Genomic DNA, 26,916 nt, shown 5'->3' with positions numbered 1-26,916 from the left:
GTGCTATAAAATAGACACATTCAGTCACAACATGTGACAGACTGCACAAAAATTTCAATGCTTTCTCCTATTAACAAAGGATGTCGGAAAAGCAAATTGTGAGAAATAGTCCTGTAGTATCATTTATTTGCATTGATTGTCAGACATGAGGTTCAGCAGCTTCTGACTAAGGTAATCTAGGGCTATAACCCTACGCATGCTAATTTGGGAGTAAGTCTCAATGAAGTAAAGATGACTTCTAAGTAAACACATGAAGGATCAACTACTAGAGGGACAGCTATGTTAAGGCTGCTGCAGCCAGAACAGTTGGTTTGTAGTACGGAAATTTAGCTTCAAATCTAATGTAAAGTTAAGAAAAGCTTTAAGATGCCTTGGGACTCTTCCATACGCAGGATCAGCTGCTCAACCTGCGAGAAAGCCACATGTCATGCAGCACTAAGAGGCAAACAATAAGCAATACATTAGATTCACTCCCTTCTTACTCTTGACATAGAAGATCCAGCGATTCTCAAACTCCTCCCCATCTCGTTGCAATTGTATGAAGCCTCCCAAGGATCAAGACTGATTTAAACGTGCAAAAGAAGAAAATGGTATTACCATAAACCAGACTACAGCCCCCCTCCAAAGGGGGAAAAAATCCTGCAAGGAAACCAACTAATACAGAAGAAAGCTGGACTACAGCCTCTCCCCCTGCTGTTACCTTTCTACTTGCTGAGAATTTTCAATACTTCCTGCATGCAAAAAGCAACTAAACTCAAGTAGAACATTAGTAAAGGCAAAACTTAAAGCTCCTTACTAGTTTTCTACTTGTAAAACTTGCATGGGTTTTTTTTATACACAGGGAAGCAGATAACATTTTCCACAAACAGAAAACTAACATAGCAGGATGGGGAAAGGTTCTATTGTGTCAATTTTCTACCCACCCCTTTCTTGTTTATTTTTATGAGATTAAAAGAAAATACAAACATGTAAAACATAAAACAGTGTCCTTAAATTTACAGACATCATATAACACTCACAGAACATTGAGGTATGTTTTCTGGTCTCAATTATGAGGGGCCTGTAAATGCAAATAATTATGGTGTGGTGGTTAAAAGCGGTGGACTCTGATCTGGAAAACCGGGTTCGATTCCCCACTCCTCCACATGAACCGGCGGAGGCTAATCTGGTGAACTGGGTTTGATTCCCCTCTCCCTCCCTGAAGTTTTTTAAAGAAGAGGTTAGATGGCCATCTTCTATATGGAAGGTATCAGCAAATACCAATCCAGGAAAGGACTTGTCCCTGGGATACCTATTCCCTGGACTCAATTGATCATATCCTGTTGGTCTGCCCTCTTTATGAAACACCCCGTGGGAACTGGTTAAAAAATTGGCTTCTTTCCAAATATCACCTATCTACAAAAGCAAAACGTCAATTTTTATTAAATGATTCCGATCCGGAGGTTACTGTAGATGTTGCCAATTTTCTAGTGGATGTGATGAAAGTTCAAAAAGCCCAAAGTTTGTAATTTCTGTTTTTGGAATTTACTGGCCTATGTTTTTATCTTAATGACTGCATATTTTATGTACCTTCTGTAACCATTGTAATATTACTTATGCCATTAAAGGTTTTCATTCATTCATTCATCTTCTGGTCACTAGGGGTGTGGGGGGGGAGGCAAGTTGTGAATTTCCTGCATTGTGCAGGGGGGTTGGACTAGATGACCCTGGTGATCCCTTCCAACTCTATGATTCTGAGCCAGCTGGGTGACCTTGGGCTAGGCACAGCTCTCTCAGCCCCACCTACCTCACAGGGTGTCGGTTGTGGGGAAGGTGATTGCAAACCGGTTTGCGCCTCCCTTAAACGGTAGAGAAAGCCGCCCTATAAAAACCAACTCTTCGTCTTTTTCTAAATTAAGAGCAAGAGTCCAGTAGCACCTTAAAGACTAACAAAAATATTTTCTAGTAGAAAAGGGCCAGAGTCCAGTAGCACCTTAAAGACTAACAAAAATATTTTCTAGTAGAAAAGGGCCAGAGTCCAGTAGCACCTTAAAGACTAATAAAAATATTTTCTAGTAGAAAAGGGCCAGAGTCCAGTAGCACCTTAAAGACTAACAAAAATATTTTCTAGTAGAAAAGAGCCAGAGTCCAGTAGCACCTTAAAGACTAACAAAAATATTTTCTAGTAGAAAAGGGCCAGAGTCCAGTAGCACCTTAAAGACTAACAAAAATATTTTCTAGTAGAAAAGAGCCAGAGTCCAGTAGCACCTTAAAGACTAAACAATATTTTCTAGTAGAAAAGGGCCAGAGTCCAGTAGCACCTTAAAGACTAAAAAATATTTTCTAGTAGAAAAGGGCCAGAGTCCAGTAGCACCTTAAAGACTAACAAAAATATTTTCTAGTAGAAAAGGGCCAGAGTCCAGTAGCACCTTAAAGACTAACAAAAATATTTTCTAGTAGAAAGGGCCAGAGTCTAGTAGCACCTTAAAGACTAAAAAATATTTTCTAGTAGAAAAGGGCCAGAGTCCAGGAGCACCTTAAAGACTAACAAAAATATTTTATAGTAGAAAAGAGCCAGAGTCTAGTAGCACCTTAAAGACTAAAAAATATTTTCTAGTAGAAAGGGCCAGAGTCTAGTAGCACCTTAAAGACTAAAAAATATTTTCTAGTAGAAAAGGGCCAGAGTCCAGTAGCACCTTAAAGACTAACAAAAATATTTTCTAGTAGAAAAGAGCCAGAGTCCAGTAGCACCTTAAAGACTAACAAAAATATTTTCTAGTAGAAAAGAGCCAGAGTCCAGTAGCACCTTAAAGACTAACAAAAATATTTTCTAGTAGAAAAGGGCAAGAGTCCAGTAGCACCTTAAAGACTAACAAAAATATTTTCTGGCAGGGTATGAGCTTTCGTGAGCCACAGCTCGCTTCTTCAGATACAGCTAGAAGGTGAATCCATCTGTCTTTAAGTAGAAGACAGTGAATTCAGACAAGCATTAGTAAAAATGATGTCTGTCTGTACCTGTGCAAGTTTCTTCACAAGGTTGATGGATTTCCATTCAGTACGGCTAAATGTGGTGCCTTCCATGAAGATAATGCACAGCGGGTAGCCGTGTTAGTCTGTCTGCAGTCGCAGAAAAGGGCAAGAGTCCAATAGCACCTTAAAGACTAACAAAAATATTTTCTAGTAGAAAAGAGCCAGAGTCCAGTAGCACCTTAAAGACTAACAAAAATATTTTCCAGTAGAAAAGGGCAAGAGTCCAGTAGCACCTTAAAGACTAACAAAAATATTTTCTGGCAGGCTTTCGCGAGCCACAGCTCGCTTCTTCAGATACAGCTAGAAGGTGAATCCATCTGTCTTTAAGTAGAAGACAGTGAATTCAGACAAGCATTAGTAAAAATGATGTCTGTCTGTACCTGTGCAAGTTTCTTCACAAGGTTGATGGATTTCCATTCAGTACGGCTAAATGTGGTGCCTTCCATGAAGATAATGCACAGCGGGTAGCCGTGTTAGTCTGTCTGCAGTCGCAGAAAAGGGCAAGAGTCCAGTAGCACCTTAAAGACTAACAAAGATATTTTCTGGCAGGGGATGAGCTTTCGTGAGCCACAGCTCACTTTAGTCTTTAAGGTGCTACTGGACTCTTGGCTTTTTTCTACTGCTGCAGACAGACTAACACGGCTACCCGCTGTGAATTTTCTAAATTAAGTTAGCGGGTTTTCGGTTGTTGCTGTCGGTGATGCTACGGCGCCTCCAAAACGGCACCATTCGGGAGCTCAGCATGCTTCCCTCAGCCCGTGTTGCCCTTTTCTCTCTTCCCCCTCGCCGGGGCACTGATGGCAACGGCCTTTTACGACCCTTAGCTGCCTGAAAGGGGAGCAACGGTCGCCGCCGCCCCTCCCCCATCCCCGGAGCGCACCTCAGGCGCCCTCCCCCGGCCCGGGGAGAAGGCCGCACCCACCTTGGCCCTCTTGCGGCGGCTGGTCCGGCGGCCTTCGGGGGTCTCGGCGATGCCGGTGGTCTCGGAGCCCACGGCGGGCCCGCTGGGCGGCGGGTCGGAGAGGCCCCCCGGGGGCGAGGCGCGCGGCGGCTCCTTCTTGCGGGGCGTCCGTTCCGAGGCGGCCGCCGCGCCGCCCTCCGAGGAGGCCAAGGAGCCGGAGAGGGGGGGCGGCGGGGGCGGCGGCGGCGGGGGAGGAGGGGGTGGGGGTTGCGGGACCGGGCCCTCGCCGCCGCCGTCCCCTGCGCCGCCGCCGCCAACGACGACCGGGGCCTCCACCGCGGCCTTCTTCCCCGCGGCCAGCATCACCTCAGAGCAGCAGCCGCCGCCGCCTCAGGAGTCAGTCGGGCGGACAAAGGCAGCCCGGCGCGCGAGGCCGCCGAACGCTCCACCCCCCGCCGCTCAGAGGCCGCGCTACTGCGCACGCCCCGCCTCCTTCTCGGCCACCGTATCGTGTCCTCTCGCTCTCGGCGAGGAAGGCGGAGCTCCTACGAAGAAGTCCTTTGACCTTCCTGGCGCGCCGTAGTTGGGGGTGGGTTGTGCGGGGGAAGGGAGGGACCTTGTGCTTTTTGTCCGCCGCCTTTGGTAGCGCAGCAACCAAAGTCGTCGTCGTCGTCATCATCCTCAATAATATATTGTCGAAGGCTTTCACGGTCAGAGTTCATTGGTTCTCGTAGGTTATCCGGGCTGTGTAACCGTGGTCTTGGTATTTTCTTTCCTGACGTTTCGCCAGCAGCTGTGGCAGGCATCTTCAGAGGAGTCACACTGAAGGACAGTGTCTCTCAGGGTCAAGGGTGTTGGAAGAGTGATTACAGGACAATGATTAGCACATTACGTCTGCAGGACAGTACTCAGCTCAAACCCAACCCCTCTCTGACTCTTCCTACACACTTGACACTGAGAGACACTGTCCTTCAGTGTCACTCCTCTGAAGATGCCTGCCACAGCTGCTGGCGAAACGTCAGGAAAGAAAATTCCAAGACCACGGTTACACAGCCCGGATAACCTACAAGAACCAATCCTCAATAATAATTTTTCATTTCATTTCATTAACCTTTATCGGCATACCAAAAGACAGAGATAAAACAACAATATACCTCCAAAGGGCAATACATATAAGTTACAAATCGGGTTAATAAAACTTTTCTTGTTCTTTAAAAACTCCTGTAAGAAATTCTGCCACGGTAGCCGTAATTTTAGGATCATGATAATAATAAAGACTATCTCTTCCAACCTCTTCCTCACCAAAACAAACCAAACTAAGGGTAGGGTTGCCAACTCTGGGTTGGGAAATACCTATTGTCTCCAGTTTCAGAGGAGCATGCCTATTATATTAGGTGCTGTGGAACACAGGCAGGATAATGCAGTGGTCTTGTTTGAGGGCTTCCTGGAGGCGCCTGGCTGGCCACTGTGTGAACAGACTGCTGGACTTTGGTCTGATCCAGCATGGCTTTTTTAATGTTATTTTTGGGGCAGTACCTGAGGAGGGCGTGGTTTGGGGAGGAGAGGGCCTTCAGTGCCATGGAGTCTAATTGCCAAAGCGGCCATTTTCTCCAGGCGAACTGATCTCTACCAGCTTAAGATCAGTTGTAATAGCAGATCTTCAACTAGTACCTGGAGGTTGGCAACCCTAACTAAGGGGCATAGTCCGCTGTTCCAGATGACTAGTGTCGTTAAGATGTAGCAAAATAACTGGCTGGCATCTTATGGCCTAACAAAATTTATACTAAAGAGTTCAGAGAGAAGTGTGACTAGCCCAAAGTCACCCAGCAGGCTTCATGTATAGGAGTGGGGAAACAAACCCAGTTCACTAGATTAGAGTCTGCGGCTCGTGGAGGAGTGTGGAATCAAACCCGGTTCTCTAGAGTCCAGCACTCCTAACCTCTGCGCCCACACTCACATCCTCTGATGCTCCTGAAAGTTAATGCTGGGATGTGGTTTGTTAGTCTCCAAAGTGTCTCCTAGCTGTTTTATTGCGGTCTAGCGATTTTACTAGAAAGCTAAAAGGTTGGGTGTAAATCACTCCCACTGAAAGCTAAAGTGCTGTAAAAGGGCTTGTATTGCAATCCTGCTCATAAGCCTGCTCTCATGCTAAAGTAGGCAAGCTTCAAGAAGAAAAAGAGTTGGTTTTTATACCCTTTTCTCTACCCTAGGGAGTCTCAAAATGCCTTATACTTGCCCTCCCTTCCCCTCCCTACAACAGGCACCTTGTGAGGCAGGTGGGGCTGAGAGTTTGGAGAAAACTGTGACTGGTCCAAGGTCACCCAGCAGGCTTCATGTGGAGGAGTGGAGAAACAAACCCGGTTCACCAGACTAGAGTCTGCTGCTCTTAACTACTACACCACGCTGGCTTACAAACACAATCCTATGCAGTGTTTACTCACATGTATGTCCAATTATGCTCACTGGGACTTACACCCAGAAAAGCAAGTATACTATTATAGGATGAGCCTTTGTTACAGGGGGAGGTGGGATCAGTTGAAGTAAATCTAATTTACACTTTCTAGTTCTTACAGCTATTGGGGGGGGGGGTCAGAAAAACAGGGACTAGCTAAGCCATAATTCTGAAATCAACAGCCCCAGTTGTTGCTCTGCAGGATATGCAACCATGTGGTCCACGCACAGTTAATTGGCCTTGTTCAAATGTTACATCTTTCACTGGCAGTCTTCAAGAAGCGGCTGGACAAACACTTGTCAGGGATGCTTTAGGCTGATCCTGCATTGAGCAGTGGGTTGGACTGGATGGCCTGTATGGCCCCTTCCAACTCTAGGATTCTTTAGGATTATCAGCATGGCTGTTTGTTTTCTGGCAGGACTTTCAGTTATGTGACAATTAGAAATTCAGCAGGTGAGGATACCCCCAAGCAGGGAAAGAGCTAGACAGGTTTATAGTATCCTGACAGGCAGAAATTCAACAACATTAGAGAGCAAAGGAAGACAGACAATGCAGAGCAGCTCCTTTTATAAGCCAAACTAGCTGCTTAGCGTCGTATTTAAGGCCCAGAAGACTGCCATCCTGTGAGGGGAGGTGGGCTGTCCTCAATTGACACTCACTTCTGTTACAGTTACTATCACCCAAAGCCCACTTTGCCCAGACAAAATCCCTGCAGACAAAGTTCCAACTCCCACCCCCAATACTCATAATATATTCAAACACAAGGTTCCTGGAATTTATTCTCTGGTCCCCACAGCGGACAGAGATGACTTTATTATCCGTAAAAAGTAGCCTTTCATTGTCATTGTGGGTTTGAACTGGAACCTTAGGGAGAAAGCCCCACGCTCTCAATCCAGACATCTGGTTTAAACGCTGGAATCCCAGTAGTCAAAAAAGGGGAGAGTTTTCCAGGTTCTGAACCCCACGTGGATGAGGTAGGAAAGCTCGAAGTTTGCTATACAGAACACCCAGACAAAGTGCGTAAGGTACAAAGAGTCACATTCAAAGCTTCCACAAATTCAAGCAACACTTCAGGTTGTAACAAATTACTTTCCTCCTTAAGAACTGTTCTCTGTGACAATGAGAATTTTTTCAGCATTACATTCATCCCCCAACTCAGTCCCCACAAGGTTATTTCGCTTTAAAATTCATTTCAGTTAATTGAATACAAGTTTTTCAGGAGCTTGTTTCAAATCAGGTGAAGAGCACAATGTTGCTTACGCAGAATGGTGTGTTCGCAATTGATGTATTTATGTATATATAGTTTAAAAAACAAAACCAGGAATTTGATTTTGGGATAAAAGCTCCTCCTTTAAGCCATCTGTTTATTTCAATCAGTCTTGCTTGGACTCCTTGAGTGCTTGAAGTCTTTCTAACAGTGGAGGGTGAGAATAATGCCACATAGAAAACAGCCAGTCTGACACAGGGAATCCCAAGTTATCTTTGTTCAGCTTGATCAGCGCAGAGTACAGATCTTTAGCCTTTCCGAGATCCTTGGCAAAGGCATCCGCTTGAAATTCAAAACGTCTACTTAACACAGTTAAACAAAAGGAGAGGACCTGCAGGGGAAACAGAAGGGGACTTATGTGAAATCCCAGAATTCATTTCAAAGAAGAAGAGGTGGTTTTTATATGCTTTCTCTACCACTTAAGGAAGAATCAAACCAGCTTTCTGACTTTCTCTACCACTTAAGGAAGAATCAAACCAGCTTACAATCACCTTCCTCTCCCTTCCACACAACAGACACCCTGTGAGGTAGGTGGGACTGAGAGAACTCTAAGAGAGCTGTGATTAGCCCAAGGGCACCCAGCTGGCTTCATGTGGAGGAGTGGAGAATCAAACCCGGTTCTCCAAATTACAGTTCACCGCTCCAAACTACCGCTCTTAAAACACTACACCACGCTGGCCCCATAAAACCGCTTCCACAGTTGATGACGGAGCTCGCGGATGAGTACAAATTTCTTCCCTCCTCTGCTTTATCCCCACAGCCACAGTGTGAGGCAGCCTAGGCTGAAATATATAGCTGAGTGGACTATAATGTTTAATCCTTAGGAACCACGGTCACAGAATTTGACAGCCAGCATGACCTAGTGGATACAGTGTAGGACTAAGGATCCAGAGAGACCCAGGTGCGAATTCCCACTCTATCACGGAAGCTCACTAGGTGACCTTGGGAGGGTCCCATTCACTCAGCCTAAATTATGCCACAGGGTGGTGGTTGTGAAAAAACAGAGGCAGAACATTGTTCTGAGGTGCTTTGGATCCCCACTGGGGAGAAAGGCAGGACAGAAATAAACAAATGCAAAATGCAGTGCATGATGCAAGTCAAGGGATAAGCTGTCGGTGTTTAAACTGAGAGCCCAGCATATTAAGGTTTGTATGGTGTATTTTGTTGGTGGGAGGATGAGGTTCTGTGAATAGCTGAAAATGTTACTTATTAGGTTCTTATTAATTTATCGGGCGAAAACGCATGGTTACTTTATCCTCCTTTAATCCCTGTTTCAGCCAGGATCTAACACATGCGTTTCACCTAATGTGCGTTCGATCCTGGCTAAAACAGGGATTAAAGGAGGATAAAGCGACCGTGCGTTTTCGCCCATCTTTCCTTTATAGAGTGATCACAGTAGAAAAACACTGGAAAGGGCTGCAGACTCCAGAGGTGAAAGCTGATTGGCTAACACAGCAGGGGGCAATTAGTTGGATATTTGGGGGGGGGGGTTCAGTTAACAGTAGTCTTCTGGAAAAGAATGTAAGAGAAAGGAATGGGAATTCCCCCCCCCCCTTAATCCATCTCAGAGTCCTTTTGTTATTTTATTATTACTCTTAATTTCGTACAGAATAAAGAGTCTGGGATTTCATTAAATCAGCCTAATTTATTACTGCCCTGACCCGGATAGCCCGATCTTGGAAGCTAAGGAAGGTCGGACCTGGTCAGTATTTGGACGGGAGACCACCAAGGAATACCAGGGTTGCTGTGCAGAGGAAGGCACTGGCAAACCACCTCTGTTAGTCTCTTGCCTTGAAAACCCCATAAGGGGTCACCATAAGCAAGCTGTGACTTGGTGGCAAAAAAAAATTAGTATAGCATAAATGTAATGGCAAACAGAGTGGATGAATACTCTTTATATACCCCCAAAGTCCATTTAGCATTCTACTAGAATATGGTATGAATATATTTTAAAGTAATATGGGTCTCTTTGATTAAAAAGTCTTGTGTCAGTGTTGTAGGACGCAAAAGGACAATAAAACAATATGTTGTGCTGTTCAGGTAGATGGACGGTGAAAGACCCATGTTCCCCATTAACGGAGGTAGCAAGAGGAACTGAAATCATAAATAAAAAAATGACAGAGTGGGGGAACAAGCCCATAAATTGTCACACAGAGTTTTACGTGTGATTCTGAGCGCTGCGTTACCTCGTTATAAGGCGAGAAGATAAACTGAAAGATGATCAAGAGGCCTATCAGGGTTGGCTGGGTATCGTAGAATCCAAACGCAGCAAAAAGCTCCTTTCGACCAATAAGGACAGCAAATAAGAAGAAACACAAGAAGGAGTTCATCTGGGAGCAAGGAGAGAAACACATCTGTTAGCCGCCTCGAACGCTACTGTAGAAAGACAGGGTTATAAATGCATTAAATAAATAATCCTGTTCTTTTTCAGTGGTGCAAAAATGCCCTAATTCAGCAGCACTCTGAGCACAGGATTCTAGAGCAAGCAGGTGCTCAAGGCCTTCTTCACTAACTTTTAATGAAGGTGCACAGACACAACTGTGAAACCAAAAGTCTGCTTTAGTGGAAACTCCATACACTCGATGGAGCATGCACGAAGCTACAGACTGAAGCCTCACATTGCACAATACTGATGTTTCTCCAAAGCCATTAATGGAAGCTTGGGCTACAGTTCATCGAGTGCCGTTGACCAGTGCTGGATGCTGCCTAAATTATTTACTTTATTATTTATCTACCCTTTCTCGCCAAGATCAAGGTGGTTTACAGGACATAAAACGGTGCCATTGGACAGCATTGGACAGCCAATGAACAATGCAGTAAGGCTATGAATACAGAGTTAGGGAACAATTATCCTAAGGATGGGTAGCATCCATTGCGCAGAAATGGACGGAAGGGCTGCTCCGTTCCCTAGCTGCACTCCATCAGAACAGAGAGAGGAAGGATGGCACTAACAATGTACAGAGCACAAAACCCTCTGCAAAAAAGTTGGGATGAACATACAGAGATGCTTTATACTAGATGGGCCCATTGGTCCATCAAGCTCAGTATTGTCCACTCTGATCGGCAACAGCTCTGCAGGGTCTTAGGAGGAGAAATGTCTTTCCCAGCACCTACTATCTGTAGTTTTTTAACTGGCTATGCTAGGGATTAAACCTGGGACCTTCTGCATGCTAAACCTGTGGCTCCACCACTAAACCATGGCTCCTTCAAAAACAGAAGTACATGCTGCTGCCTTATACTGAATAAGACCATTGGTCCAGAAACCTCAGTGTTGTCCACTATGACTGGCAGCGTCTCTTCAAGGTTTCAACCAGAGAATGGTTCTTCCTAACACCAGCTACCTGAGATCCTTTAACTGGAGATACCAGAGGAGGAATCTACTTCATGCCAAGCATGCGCTCTTAGCACTGAACATCAGCAGTGGCGGACGGGAGGATCCGTGGCTCAGTGGCAGAGCATCTGCTCGGTGTGCAGAAGGTCCCTGGTTCAATCCCTAGCACCTCCAGCTAAAAGGACCAGGAAGTAGGTGATGGGAAAGAACAGCCTGAGACCCCAAAGAGCTGCTGCCAGGCTGAGGAGACAATACTGACCTCAATGGACTGATGGTCTGATTCAGAGTAAGGCAGCTTCAGGAGGTGAAGCACACTCTAAGCAATAGTTCCCTTCCACTGCTTTTATGCTACAGGGATATCACCGTATATGAAGATCTGGATGCACCATATTCACAGAAAGGCATAGAACTCTCCACACTTCTAAGAGAGCAATAAAGGAACAAACAGGGGGGAAAACCTGGGATATCCCCGGTGCTTTCCCCTCACCTGGCTGATGACGATGTTCTTGATGGTGTGGCCAAGCTTCCAGTGCCCCAGCTCATGTCCCAGCACGGCCAAGACTTCTTCATTTTTGCAGCCTTGTTTCTTGTTCTAAATCAAAAGAGATTTATGCAACAGTTGTCACTACACGGGCAAGGCCAACGTGAAATACAATTGCTGAAGTCTATAAAGGAAAAAAAAATAGAACACCGGTTCAGAGGAGTGAAATGTCAGTATAAACATGAAATCCATACAAAAATCAGAATATGAATATCATGTTGCTATAAACCAAGACGCTGAATTTAGAGAAAGATGAATGTTGGCTGAACATTCACATAAAAAAATGCAAGAGAAGACAGCATATCCTCAGTAGGGGGGAGTGGGGTGGCTGCCTCAGCTGGCCGGATAAGAGCTCTCGAGGGGCCAGATCTGGCCCACGGGCCTTATGTTTGACACCCCTGTATTAAACCCTCCCCAATTCAGACAGGGCACGCACACTTGCCAGAGAACACCATAGGACAAGCCGAGCACTAATCTTGTTAAATAAAAGTTTTGCTGCTTTTCAAAATTGTTTATTCTGTTTAAAGGGGCAAAATCAAAACCAAATACAAGGTGTCACTGTCCCCCAATGACAAAGCTCACTTTCGCTTTGGCCTGAGTCTCTGCGTCTTCACCATTTCCTCCAGCCACCTGGGACTCTGAACCAGGATCCTCGGGATGCTCTTTGTTAAGGGCGGAATAATCCTCCAGAAGTGTATCAAACAGCACAATGCGCTTATTCTTAAAGAAGCCATAGAAATAAGCATTGCTGTGGGAGGACCGTTTGGAACCTGCAGAAGGGAACAAGAGCCAGATCTTACTACGCAAGCTGCCAGATTCCAGAATCCCAAGGGTGCGGCCCCCTTTATTCAAGTGGGAATCTACTTAATTGTTCGCCATAAGGATATCCTGTGATCTTCCTTCTAGGGAAATTCCATCTCCCTCAAACACATGCCACATGTAACACTGAAAAGCTTATTTGTTGTCTGAAGTTTGAGTCCTCCAAGAGCACGCACACACATGAGACATATTTCTTCCAACAGACTGGATCTACCAACTCTTTTACTAGCACGAGAGGGAGGAGAGGCAAGCACACACAATGTAATTATTTACAAACTCGGTACCCCCGCCTTTCTGCCTTTTTGGGGCCACCGACTTGACTAAGAGTTAAAACAGGCGTTATAATCAATTAAAACCAAAACTGAAATACATATTTAAAAGCACAGACAAACAATAATTAGAGAGTAGGGCAGGAAGGAAGGATCGAGGGAAAGCCAGATATACATCAGTCTGGCAATCCATGATTCTTGGCCCAGCCTTTTGGGAACATGACAGCTTGAAGAATACAATAAAGACACCTTGCAATACAAACCTGCCCCTCCTGCATTCTTCCAGTGCTCAGATTTAAAGAGTCTTCATGGTCAACCACGAAAGGCTTCATCCTCAACCGCATAATTTCACATGACGCATAATGCATGCTCGAAAGATTATGACTAGGCTTGATGGGGAGGTGGAAACTACAGAGCACATGCTTCTGACATTACAAGGAGGCCAGATGAAAATATCTCCAGCCAGTGTTAGTTGGGCTTCTTGATTAATCTGATGCAGCTAAACTGGAATATCTGTTAGAAACACTAGGTATCCAGACAAGTAGCCAATTTCTGTCCAGGGATATGTAAGACATGGGGAAACGATATTACAGCTGATGCAGTGTTTTAAACCCATTTGACTAGCTCAAATGTTCATGCAGCTATTTTTGCTGTTGTTGTATTGAACTATTGTTGTTTTAATGATGTTTTAACTTTGTAATACTGGCCAAGGACCACAATAAATTATAACAATAATAATGCATGCTTCCCTTGCCATTTGTCATTGCAATTTTACAGATTTTATTATTCCTTAAATTTTTTTTTTTTAATTTGAGACACACTGAATATCTCTTGGGGGGAGGGGCAGATGGACTCTTGAAATAAATACATACATTTCAGCACTGCCAGGCTCAGAGTTTGGGACTGGCCAAACCACACCTGCCCACTTCACCTCTTACCTTCCACAACGTAAACTTTGGTCAGGGGAAAATCTATATTCTTTGCCATCGCCTCAATTTGTTGCTTGAGCTCCCCTTCAGGGAGGGGAATGAATTTATCAAACAAAGGAGCGATGTAATCTGCATAGATAGTGACCAGAACCTGCGAGAGAAGCAGAAGTGTTAAAACGGGGCCGTCTTTCTCCAGTTTATCAACCTTTAGTCCTAGGAACATGCAAGCAATATCGGGTTGGATCCAAAGACTCCACAGAGTTCACCCATGCTTCCCTTAACAGGAGGAAGTGGGCTTGGTGTAGTGGTTAAAGTGTCAGACTAGGATGTTGGGAGGCCCAAATTCAAATCCCCACTCTGCCACAAATCTTACTGGGTGATCTTGGGCCTGTCACTCCTCTCTGTCGTGGGGATAGAAGAAGAAGAGCTGGTTTTTATATGCCAACTTTCTCTACCTTTTAAGGAGAATCAAACCATCTTACAATCTCCTTCCCTTCGTGTCCCCACAACAGACACCCTGTGAGGTAGGTGGGACTATGGGAGTTTGGAGAGAACTGTGACTGACCCAAGGTCACCCAGCAGGCTGCATGTGGAGGAGTGGGGAATCAAACCTGGTTCTCCAAATTAGAGTCCGCTGCTCATGTGGAGGAGTGGGGAATAAACCCGGTTCCCCAGATTAGAGTCCGCCGCTCATGCAGAGGAGTGGGGAATCAAACCTGGTTCTCCAGATTTGAGTCCACCGCTCATGTGGAGGAGTGGGGAATCGAACCAGGGTCTCCAGATTAGAGTCCACCGCTCTTAACCACTACACCACACTGAGAGAAAATGTTCTGAATAAAGAAACAGAAATAACTTTGGATCCAACCCATCCTTTTTTTGTCGCTTATTCCAGGTCACACTCCTCCCAGCATCCCTCTTCATCTTTGGGGCTGCGAGGCGGTGGATGAGGACTCCCAAATGGGGTTTTTTTGTTGGATGGCAGAAAACACACGCTCCATCTTGCAAAAGACATCAACCGTCCCTCTGTATCAAGTTCCTTCTTTCAAGAACCTTTGAAGAACAGACAAGAGATACAGACTAGGTGGTGGATGGGCTGGGTTTCAACCCAATACTCGGTTTGGGGCCCGACCCAGATTGTCAAAATGCTTATGCAACCCTCAATTCAAATTCTGAGAGGGGGGGTGGGAGAACGCTCTAAGAGGGATTCAGGCCATTTTGTATATGCCATAAAATCATTTTTATAGGCCTCTGACTTCAAGGTTTTAAAACGCAGAATCCTAGAAGCCCTGGCAATTATTGTCTATGATTTACTTAGCTACTTCATTTATATCCTGTCTTTCTCCCCAATGGGGAACCAAAGCGGATTACATCATTCTCCTCTCCTCCATTTCATCCTCACTTCCTGTGAGGCACGCTGGGCCAAGAGCGTGCAACTGGCCCAAGGGCAACCAGCAAGCTTCCTCGGCAGAGTGGGGATTTGAACCTGGGTCTCCCAGATCATAGTCTGACACTCTAGCTACTATACCATGCTGGCTCTCCAATTCAAAAAACAATGTGCTGGTTTTTTTATGACAAACACGGATGATGTTCAAAATATTAAGATTAACCATATGTTTTTAGTTGATATATAAGAATGAGATAGGGAGTTAACTAGATGCTAAAAATGACAAGTATTACCAGTGTAAATATTAATCTAAATATTAAATAATGCATACTATCTGAGTATTGTATTAGAAGAATTTCAAATCAAATGGACCTTTGTAAAATGGATTATTCACATGACTTGAATATTTCCCCCTTTCCCTTTTTCCCAACTCCCCTCTTTTTACTTCTATACCCTAAAAATCCTTAATAATAATAATAAAAAACAATGTGCCATACTAAGGAGAGTAGAACAAAAATCACAGCACCTATGACCACTATACAATAGGGACCACAAAATGTATTTATACAATCAAATAATCACAATGTAAAGAAGATCAAAATGGCCCCAGACATGAATTCGAACGAAATACCTGCAAAAGAACAAAACGACATGGCGTTCACAGAATGTAGCAATGTTGCTACACAGAAAGACAAGGCAAGCTGGAGAAAAGCCAAATGCCGGCGACCATATCAAACCAGGTAAGCATCTGAGGCTAAAGTCTTGCTCAGCATCAATACAAGCTGGAAGTACGCCGGGCACAATCTGCATCTGTTTCAGGAGCCGTGTAGGATGCCGTTCGGCTCTCCAATTAAAGCACAGAGCAGGTTGAGGAACAAAGAAAGGGATCTGAATTTATTCCAAACTCTTCAACAGGAGAAAGATATAAAACCATCCTGAGCTGGCCTGCTGGGGAGGGCGGACAATAAATATGAAAATACATAAAATAAAAATAAACCATGGGATCTAAAAGTGCTCAGCTCTGACACTTGAAACTGCCTTACACTGAATTTGATCCTTGGTTCATCGTGAGTACTGTCGACTCAGACTGGCAGCAGCTCTCCAGCATCTCTGACAGAGGTCTTTCACATCACCTCCTACCTAATCCTTTAAAACTGGAGATGGCAGGGATTTAACTGGAGACCTTCTGTATGTCAAGCAGATGCTCTACCACTGAGCCATGGCCCACCCCTGAACTTTGGCTGGCTGGCACCCAAAATGCCCTCCGCCACAGGCAGATACTCTAAATTACTATGTAGTAAAACCATGCAGATAGCTCAGACAAGTCAGCCCAGCCACGTTCGTACAAGACAATCCAGAAAGGCCACAGCAATTAGGAATAGAATGTTGTGACTTCAGCAGAGAAGTTGTGTTAATAACTGAAATAGGCTTCTCCCTATTTTAGCAGAGTTGCACATTCATCAATTCTGGGCATGGCAAAGAGCTTGTGGCAAAATACTCACCAGAGAAACCACCAATGTGAAAAGCCATGCGTAAATGAAGAAATAGTCTCCCCCTATTTTAATAATGTAAAGCAGAAGTGCCGTCACTGGCAACAGGATGCATTGAGTCACGACGAACTTCTTGACAGCGTCTTTAAAAAAGAATCCCAGAGTCTGCAAAAGGAAAAAAAGAAACACTTTATTCAAAGTGTTTTGAAGCTAACTAAAGGAATACAATGAGTTTCAATGAAGAATCTTTTGACCATAGTTAAACTGTGGAAAAATCCCTGCCCCAGGATGTGGTGATGGCTGCCAACTGGGAAGGCTTTAAGAGGCGAGTGGACATGTTCATGGAGGAGAGGGCTATCCATGGCTGCTTGTCAAAATGAATACTAGACATGACGCATATCTATTCTCTCCAGGATTAGAGGAGCATGCCTATTAGATTAGGTACCGTGGAACACAGGCAGGATAATGCTGCTGCAGTCGTCTTGTTTGTGGGCTTCCTAGAGGCACCTGGTTGGCCACTGTGTGAACAGACTGCTGGACTTGATGGGCCTTGGTCTGATCCAGCATGGCTTTTCTTATGTCCTTATGACCAAGTTTAAAACCTGTCCGGGCTTCTACTCAGCTACTGTACATCAGGGTTGGTAGGAAGTTAACGCAGAATTTAAAAACTCCCTTGACAATAGTACGAAATATAGAAAAATCACCAATACAGAAGGCTACCTGCAGGATCGGGGCCCATTGCTTTCTTTCAGAATGATTCTTTCAATAATTAAAAAAGTGGGAATACAACAACCGTGCCGGCTCAATGCACACAGGAACACATTTTCCTGTTTACAGGAACAAACACGGCAGCGCGGAACTGATAACTAGCTGGCAGCTATGCTTATGCATTCCACCCCACCTGTTGATTGAAGCCGTGTTTTTCCTCTATGACGAAGGTGTTATAGAGGCTCCAGGGCAGGCCTGTGACTGCGCTGAAAAGCGTAGCAAGCAGCAAGAAGACCAGGGACTGGGTGATCTAAGCATAAAGGGTGGGGGAGGAGGAAAAGAAGAGAAATCATAAGAACCAACTTGTTGCGTTCTAGTTTACACACACACACAGTTTCTACACTTTTGAATCGACTCTAACTTTTTCCAAAGCGCACGGCCAGCTGCGCAGGTTTCTGTGCGCCCTTGACAGGCCAGCTGCATCGCGGTTCCCTTCTTCCCCACACACAGCAGATACAGCAGAAGGAATGGAACACAATCCCACCACACTCCTGTAAGATCCACCCGCACAGACGGGCCTATTAAGAGAGCACAAAGAAGCTGGGACTCGGACCCGTCCAAGAGGCAGGATACACATTTCCTAAACAAATAAAGCACATGCAGCTGGAACTTGGAGAAGCTGAGACTAGGGAGCATATTTTCTTTAAATGCCCTATTTGTAATCAGCTTCGACTCACCATATTATCCCCACTATTGGAAAATCTATCTTGTTATCCTAACAAATATAAACTTGGAAAACTACTGGCGGACGAAAACCCTTTGACCACAAGGCAGGTTGCCAAATTTTGCATCGCGGAGATTAAAGTACGTAGTAAATTAAAAAGCAAAGATGCAGATAAAGTTGAGCTTAAACTACTGGATTTCAAAAACGGAGAGACCTGATGGCTGCTTTGTTTATAGGAAAGAGATAATTGTTAAATTACTATGCGGTAATCTGATTTTAATTTTGATAAGTTTTTATGTCCTATTTTATTTGAAATGCAGATTATTATATGTAGTGTGTATTTATTGGTCTTTGACCACAAATAAAATTCAATTCATTCATTCAATTCAATTCACGCAGCCGGAACAAAATGCTTTTTTTAAAAAAAGCGAGCAAGCTGGGTTTAAATTAGCTCCAGTTGCGCCCTCGGCCCCAGAATCGCACACAGTGATGAAGTGATATGCTACAGAAACCAAATCATGGGCTAGGGAAAAGAAATCATGTAATTCCTATGCATTGAGAGTGCTAGCCTAAGCACGGTTACAGCCTCCTGAGCCCACTGACTTCAACAGGCTCAGAAAGGTGAAACTCTGCTCAGGACTGCAGTGTGAATTCACAAAATAATTTTTAGACAATTGAAGCTGCAATCCCGAGGGGGGGGGAATCTCCTTAGGAGCCGGCGTGACCCCTTGCCAGCGTAGGTGCCACTTTATCACGGGATAAAGTGGCAAACACGCCGGCATCCGGGAGCGACGGAGCTCTGCCAGGCCCCACCGACAGCGCAGCCAGCCCAGGAACTAAATCCCGGAGGAGAATGGCCGCCACCAGTGTGGGGGAGGCGTTCCCGGGAGCGGAGCTGCCTTTGGGCAGCTTCCTAACCCCACTCACCCTAGGAACGCCCTCTTGAGTGGCGGTGGGGCTGCGCCACCTTTTTTGGTGGTGCAGCCTCACTGTTTTCAATGGGGCATTTTCCCCTATTGTTCCTTTTCAAAAAATTTAAATACCCTTTTTTCCTCCTCTGAGGTGGCAGAGAAGCCTCAGAGGAGGCGGCGTGGCTCCACCACTCCCGGCCACCGTGGATCTACCCCCCCCCCTTTAGGAATAGGCTGCCCGTAACAAAACAGCTTATTTCAGAGGGTAGCCGTGTTGGTCTGCAGTAGAACAGGTAGATCCGAGTCCGGTAACAACAAGATTTGGTTTTTTTTTTTTTTATAAACTCTCGAGTCAAAGGTCTCTTCATCTGATAATGACAAAGGTATCCTATGAAGGATGCTGTGACTCTCAAAAGCTTATATCCCCCCAAAAAATCTTGTTGCTTTCTAAAGTGCTATTGGACTTGAAACAACACCCCTTAGATCCCCACCCATCCGAACTCACAGATTGCAGTGGGATTATTTAGCACGGGGTAGTTAGTATTCAGATGCTCAGCAAAATCTAAGGACCTACCTCATACTCTGATCCAAAGCCAGAGTATTCAGAGAGATCTCCCGATACAGACCAGAGGAAAGGAATTCCTCCACACAGAAGAATCACCTGCAAAGCAAACACAGAGTCACGGAACATGCTTGCGCAAAGTTGAAATATCTTAAAAGAAGAACGTAACTGAGCATTCTGCTGTTCTCCATCTTTGTACTACCTCTGAAATTTTTTTTAATAAAACCCCACAGAGTTTTACATTAGAGTAGTAAGAATGATAGAGCCCCGTGGCGTGGAGTGGTAAGCTGCAGTACTGCAGTCCAAGCTCTGCTCACGACCTGAGTTCGATCCCGATGGAAGTTGGTTTCAGGTAGCCGGCTCGAGGTTGACTCAGCCTTCCAACCTTCCGAGGTCGGTAAAACGAGTACCCAGCTTGCTGGGGGTAAGGGGAAGATGACTGGGGAAGGCACTGGCAAACCACCCCGTAAACAAAAGTCTGCCTTGGAAACGTTGGGATGTGACGTCACCCCATGGGTCAGGAATGACCCGGTGCTTGCACAGGGGACCTTTACCTTTACCTTGGTAAGAACAATAAACTGAACTTGCCAGATTTGGTAGAAACAGAGGCAAACGTCCTCTTAAAAGCAAGTAATCATATATTTTAGCAAAAGCAAGAGCCAGCGATTGCTAATAGTTTACATTCCTAATTAAGCTAGAGCAACCAGCTGGCTTAAGCAGGGTCCACAATAGTTAGGGGATGTATGAAAATCTCCTGCCACATGGGCAGGCGCATGAAACAGTATCTTCCAGTCCTCAGGATTAAGCAGACTGGCTTGAAAACATGGCCCAGGTATAAGGTTTGAGACACTGGAAAGCAAGATGGGTCCAATGCGGGACAAGTAGGTCCAGTCCCCTACTCAGTTAAATTCCCACTCACCAACTTTCCTTGAAACTCCGCCCCCCCCCCCCGTCTCACCTACCCCCACAGGAGACAAAATATGACATACGTGTGCTTAGGTAACCACAGTCGTCCACAGCAAGATTCCAAAACCCATGTAATCGCTTTTATTAGAACAGACAATAGGAACACAAAAACAGCGTATAAGCTTTTGACTCCTCTAGAACTCTTCACCTGGCTGGATGTTAAAAAACAAACCAAGACATCTGTCGTGCTGTGACTTTAAGGTCTCTTCTACAGGATTCTGATGAAGAGGCCATCAAATCATGCCCCCCAGGGATCTCATTTCACCCCCCTTCAATATGCAGCCTGAAGAAGAGTCCTGGAGAGTTCAAAAGCACACACACTTCACTGACTACCGCACCTTCTTCTTTTCATTGTTTTTTTAAGAGAAGTGTTCTGTTCTACAAGGGAGGGAAGGCAGCATGGTATAGCCTGATCTCGTCGGATCTTGGAAGGTAAGCAGGGTCAGTAGATGGAAGGGAGACCACCAAGGAATACTCTGCAGAGGAAGGCAACGGCAAACCGCCTCTGCTTCTCCCTTGCCACGAAAGCCCCTTGCTGGGGGGTCGCCATAAATTGGCTACGACTTGACGGCACTTTACACACACATTCTGTCCTAAGGGGGCTTCGCATGGCTAAAGACCCATTCCGAAGCTGATGCACAATGGTACAAGCCGCAGTGCCTGCCAAATGTTGTTAAAAATGATTTACGACAGCACCTAGCTGAGCCAAACGATGAAGGAAGTAAAGATGTCCTGCATTTTCTGTTGCTTAGATCACTACTTAGAAAAGTTGTACTAAATGAGAAACATACAAAAATCTAAGGATGGAAGAGATACTCACAGTGCCCTCGACCTCTGAGTAGAGCCCTGACCAAAAGCTGAAAGCACTTTTATCCAACTGATAAAGGCGAGATTTTTCAAACGTTTCCACATCCATTATCTGTCCCAACTCCAACGGGACATGGGTCGTCGTCTTGTACACAGTTCTCTGAAATGTTTTAAACATTATTATTCTGTGTATTTATACGCTGCACAGTTTTGCCATAACTTGAATAAAATTATGAGAAACTGATAACAATTGGTTTTTGTGGTGGCAATAATTGTGGGAAAACTCCCTGCCCCAGGATGAGGTGATGACTGCCAACTTGGAAGGCTTTAAGAGGGGAGTGGACATGTTCATGGAGGAGAGGGCAATCCATGGCTACTAGTAAAAATGAATAGAAGTCATGATGCATACTATTCTCTACAATATCAGCGGAGCATGTCTATTATATTAGGTGCTGTGAAACACAGGCAGGAGGCTGCTGCATGTCATCTTGATTGTGGGCTTCCTAGAGGCACCTGGTTGGCCACTGTGTGAACAGATTGCTGGACTTGATGGGCCTTGGTTTGATCCAGCATGGCTTTTCTTATGTTCTTATAGATTACAACGGGTAGCTGTGTTAGTCTGTCAATAACAGTAGAAAAGAGCAAGTGTCCAGTAGCACCTTAAAGACTGCCTCTAGGCAGAGCCAGTGTGGTGGTTTGGACCGGTGGACTCTAACCGGGAGAACCAGGCTTGATTGCCCACTCCTTCACATAAGCAGTGGATGCTAATCTGGTGAACCAGGTTGGTTTCCCCACTCCTACACACGAAGCCAGCTGGGTGACCTTGGGCTAGTCACAGCTCTGTTAGAGCTCTATCAGCCCCACTAACCTCACAGAGTGTCTCTTGTGGGGAGGGGAAGGGGAGGTGATCGTAAGCCGGTCTGATTCTTCCTTAAGTGGCAGAGAAAGTCAGCATATAAAAAACAACTCTTCTTCTTCTTCTGCCTGAAATTTTGTTAGTCTTCAAGGTGCTAATGGACTCTCGCTCTTTCCTTATGTTCGAAATAGAAAATGTGGGCGTTTTAAAAAATCCTTAAAAGCTGGAAATGAGTCTGGCTTGGGCTGGTTCCTAGAGCCAAAGAATAGTTGTCATGGCTTCCTGTGCAACTTGTCAGAGTCTCAAATTTGTGTTCCTGGCTGTTAAAACAAATCTCTTTGAGCTAAGCCCGCTGGAAACAACAATGGGGGAAGTCACACCACTAAACCTTCTAGACAATCGGTGCCTCGGCTTGACCTTTGCCATTATTACAGGTAGACTTCACACCCCGAACTCTGAGGGAGTAAAACAATGTCCCACTGGCAGACTACTTGTGGATACTAAACCTCAGCTAGAGTGAGAAATCCAGCGTGAGAGAGCCATCGTGGTGTAGTGGTTAAGAGCGGTGGTTTGGAGCAGTGGACTTTGATCTGGAGAACTGGGTTTGATTCCCCACTCCTCCACATGAAGCCAGCTGGGTGACCTTGGGCTAGGCACAGCTCTCTTAGAGCTCTCTCAGCCCCACCTACCTCACAGGGTGTCTGTTGTGGGGAGGGGAAGGGAAGGTGATGGTAAGCCGGTTTGAGTCTCCCTTAAGTGGTAGAGAAAGTCGGCATATAAAAACCAGTTCTTCTTCTTCAGCTGTGCATTGGGGAAGCTTCTTAATGATTTGCACTGCAGTCCTAAGAACACTTTTCTGGGATAAGCTCCTCTTCATGGAGCTGAGCAGATGTGGATTTTTCTCTCAGGCAAGTGAGGAAATCAGGTCCAAGACTTGTGTATGTGTGTTATATAATTTTATGTACCCCAAACACAATTAATCAAAGTCCAAACATCTTTAAATACTTCAGTTTACATGCATAACAAGAATCTGTGCTGGCTCTCCGAATCTGACAAAATGAGCTTCATTTGATTCTTGACTCATGAAAGCTTATACCCTGGAAAGTTTTGTTAGTCTTTAAGGTTCTACTGGACTTGAATTGTATTCTACTACTACAAATTCACATCTAAGCACCTGAAACTATACTTAGAATCATAGAGTTGGAAAGGACCACAAGGGTCATCTAGTCCAACCCCCTGTACAATGCAGGAAATTCACAACTGCCTCCCCCCACACACATACCGCCAGTGACCCCTACCTACTCCATGCCCAGAAGATGGCCAAAAAAATTATAATTATTAAAAAAATTTAAAAATACTTAGAACAGATAACCCAAATACTAGCTCTTGAGCAGTTAAAAACTCCTAAATTATGCCTGCCTGTCTCTTATAGAATACAAATATACTTATTTTATTTGATCTGATTCATGCCCTGCTCTTTCCCGGCAAAGCTAGGCTCAGGGCGACTAACAACATATGTTTCCCTGTAACTAATGCTCTGCTGTTCTTATTTATAAACCACCTAAAGTTGTTAGGCGTTGCTCAACAATTAAAAGTGTGTCCTGCTTGCAGGTTTATAACCACCAGGATTGGGGTTTGTGCTCTGAATCAGACCAAGAAACCTGTCATTAGAGTTCGCCTCCCCTCCAAAGTGGGTGCATTTACTGGGGGTGGGGAGAGGGGGTGGGCACACAGGCAACAAGAGAGTACTAATGGGAAGAGAATAGCAGGCCCTATTGGGCTCAAACGATAAGGGAAAAACCAAATGTTATCCTGTGTTGGATCTAGCTAGTATGGGCTGCCAACAGCCTGGAGCAAAAAAAGACTTGCCCCTTTAACAGAGACTTAATGTGGAAATGGGCATCTTATGATCCCACTAAGCCTCTTTCAAAGGGTCAGGGCATTTTATTCTTCAGAATTTGGGCAACTCCAGGGATGAGGCTTTAAAAAATAAGTCAGGTAGCCTTGAAGTGATTAGCCAGACAAAAATGGGAATCGACAGGAGATTAAACTGATTGGGGGAGAGGAGATACTGGAGAGGGAACCAGAACCCTGTTCTGCATGTAAAAGTTTTTTGTTTCGCCATTACATTTTTAGCTATACGCTTATTTTTAAAAATGTATTTATGCCATGACCAAAGCATAAAACATATCTAGGACAGGCAATACAATTCATTCATTTCATTTATACCCCCTCTTCTCCCCAAAGGGGCTTATATCATTTCCCTCTCCTCACAACAGGGTATAATGCCATACAATCCACCTTCCAAAACGGCCATTTTCTCCAGGGAAATTGATCTCCATAGCCTGGAGATCAGTCAGAATCCTGGGAGACCTCCTCCAACCACCACGTGGAGGTTGGCAACCCAATCAGGGAGGCAGGAATGAATGGCAGCTATCCTACTGAGTCAGGGCTGCTGCAGCCTTGTGGTGGTACAATGCCCTCAAAGTAGTCGCCTTTCTTTCCACCACAGAGGAGGGCAGCTGCATATGCAGGTCTCAGAGGGTAGCCGTGTTGGTCGGCAGTAGAACAGTTAGATCTGAGTCCAGTAGCACCTTAGAAACCAACGAAATTTCCAGGGTATAAGCTTTCGAGGGTCAAAGCTCCCTTTGTCAGCCACAAGCAGAAATAGAGATTTCCGAGTCCTTGTAAATTAGTCAGAGGGTGGGAGGGGTGTTGTAAAGAATGGTTATAAAGGATGCAGAGATACAATGGATGTTGCAATCAGCTTGACTAGATCACAGGGGAAATATTCAGGTCCGCGATCCCTCTTCTGCACCGAGCACATTTATTTCATTTTTGCATTTAAATCCCACTGTATCCCAGCCAAGGCTGGGCTCAGAGCGGCTCACAGCATTAAAACATCATCTACATACATTGGTATACCAAAAAAAAAAAAAAAAAGATTTACAACTAAAACCGTAGGTCATAATTCTAAAATCCAACTGTTCATTTACTAGAGAGCCAGTCCCGTGGAAGTCAGTGGGACTGATTCCGGAGCCAAACCCACAAAGATAGGCCATTTAGGCATGGGAGGTTTGGCCTTGGATTTGCTGCTGTCTAGATGCCCATTTTTTCATATCCAAATTCTCAAAACTAAAAAAATAAGCCCCTGTGACAGTACCCCAGAGATCTCCCGGTAATAATTGGCTTCCAGACTGCCAGAGAAGGAATTTCTGCCTAGCTACAAGCCTGCTCTGTGAAGATAATTCACAGTGGGTAGCCGTGTTAGTCTGTTTGCAGTAGTCAAAAAGGGCAAGAGTCCAGTAGCACCTTAAAGACTAACAAAAATATTTTCTGGTAGGGTATGAGCTCATACCCTACCAGAAAATATTTTTGTTAGTCTTTAAGGTGCTACTGGACTCTTGCCCTTTTTGAAGCCTGCTCTGTGCACTGGGTCACTGGGCTAAGAGTCACGGAGTGTCAGAGTGAACGATCAACAAGGATAAGAGAAACTGGATGAATCTGTAACTGTCCTGAGTCGCCTTTCTGTCTGCAACACAATCAGCTCTGTGCAACTTGTTGATGTAGCGTCATAACTTGAATTTGGATAAATATTCCCCAGTATTGGTTCTTGTAGGTTATCCAGGCTGTGTAACCGTGGTCTTGGAATTTTCTTTCCTGACGTTTCGCCAGCAACTGTGGCAGGCATCTTCAGAGTAGTAAGATGTCCTTCAGTGTTACTACTCTGAAGATGCCTGCCACAGTTGCTGGCGAAACGTCAGGAAAGAAAATTCCAAGACCACGGTTACACAGCCCGGATAACCTACAAGAACCAATGAACTCTGACCGTGAAAGCCTTCGACAATATTCCCCAGTATAATCGGGACTCAGAGATTTCTGCCCATTGGGGCCTCTGAGCCAGCAGCCGCAAATAAACTGTTTTCCTGATCACGATCTTGGGTCTCTCCCCCCCCACGAACCCCTGTTTTACTGCAACATCCCCAGGCAGAGTTTTGAGAATGTGGATGGGGGAAATGTGCATCTACACAGCAGCGAAGCCCCGTGCGTAAATGGCCCTTGAGAGGTCAAGGAATTGAGCTGGGGAGGGGGCGGGGGAAGGAGCAGGAGGCGAGCTATTTTAAAGTGGAGGTGGGTGGAGGGGTGTTGGGGGTCTATCCCAGGAAAGGGGGGAGGAGGAGGGGGAGGAGGAGAGGGGGGAGGAGGAGAGGGGAGGAGAGGGGGGAGGAGGAGAGGGGGGAGGAGGAGAGGGGGGAGGAGGAGAGGGGGAGGTGGGTGGAGGGGTGTTGGGGGTCTGGCCCAGGAAAGGGGGAGGGGGAGGGGGAGGTGGAAGGGGAGGGGGAGGGGAGGAGGGGAGGTGGTGGAGGGGTGTTGGGGGTCTGGCCCAGGAAAGGGGGGAGGGGAGGGGGAAAGGGGGAGGGGGAAAGGGGGGAGGGGTGTTAGGGGTCTGGCCCAGGAAAGGGGGGAGGGGGAGGTGGTGGAGGGGTGGTGGGGGTCTGGCCCAGGAAAGGGGTGGAGGGGGAGGGGTGTGGAGGGGTGTTGGGGGTCTGGCCCAGGAAAGGGGGGAGGGGGAGGAGGGGGGGAGTCTGACCTGCCGCCAGGCGAGCCACGCCTCCCACAGGTAGACGGCCCAGGAGAAGAGCAGCACCGAGCCAAAGATGCGCGTCTCCAGCGGGGTCTGGGCCCACAGCGCGCCCAGCAGCGGCACCGCCATGGCTCGCCGCCCGCCCACGCCAGCCCAGCCGGCTGCTCTCCCTCCCAGCCTCGCCTGCTCCCTCGGCCCGGGCCGGCTTCCGCCCGCGATGACGACAACGCCGGAACCTCCCCGCCGCCTGTCCCGCTCGACTTCCGCTTTGGGTGCCCCCGGCAAACCCCGCCGCCCTCCCTAGGGGCCGCGAGCTTAATGGTTCCGCGGGTTTAATGGTTCCGGCCCTTCCTGCGGACAGCCGGCCGAAAGCGTCAAAGCCCAGTAGGCGCCTTGGGAGACTAA

At 46.0% G+C, this 26,916-nt stretch overlaps 2 protein-coding genes across 2 annotated transcripts in view; both read right to left on the bottom strand.

Moving 5' to 3' along the window:
- The window catches only part of KDM1A (lysine demethylase 1A), a 44,963-nt gene extending 40,848 nt beyond the window's left edge, over nucleotides 1-4,115 (bottom strand). Inside the window, exon 1 of the mRNA XM_056846906.1 lies at nucleotides 3,932-4,115. The gene's annotated coding sequence lies outside the window, so the exon portion shown is untranslated. The remainder of the gene's footprint in view (nucleotides 1-3,931) is intronic.
- A 3,458-nt stretch (nucleotides 4,116-7,573) lies between these two features.
- ZMPSTE24 (zinc metallopeptidase STE24) lies at nucleotides 7,574-26,694 on the bottom strand. The gene is made up of 10 exons (XM_056846239.1): nucleotides 26,518-26,694; nucleotides 21,084-21,230; nucleotides 19,310-19,396; nucleotides 17,294-17,410; nucleotides 16,405-16,557; nucleotides 13,528-13,669; nucleotides 12,084-12,271; nucleotides 11,448-11,552; nucleotides 9,816-9,959; nucleotides 7,574-7,960 (listed from the first exon to the last, which is right to left on the bottom strand). The coding sequence occupies exons 1-10, from the start codon at nucleotides 26,638-26,640 to the stop codon at nucleotides 7,736-7,738; spliced, it is 1,431 nt and encodes a 476-aa protein (XP_056702217.1). The 5' UTR covers nucleotides 26,641-26,694; the 3' UTR covers nucleotides 7,574-7,735.
- Nucleotides 26,695-26,916: the final 222 nt, after the last annotated feature.

This window comes from Euleptes europaea, chromosome 3 (genome assembly GCF_029931775.1).
Source record: "Euleptes europaea isolate rEulEur1 chromosome 3, rEulEur1.hap1, whole genome shotgun sequence".
NCBI lineage: Eukaryota > Metazoa > Chordata > Lepidosauria > Squamata > Sphaerodactylidae > Euleptes > Euleptes europaea.
The sequence above is the reverse complement of the archived record's forward strand: the minus strand, read 5'-3'. Positions and strand labels throughout refer to the sequence as shown.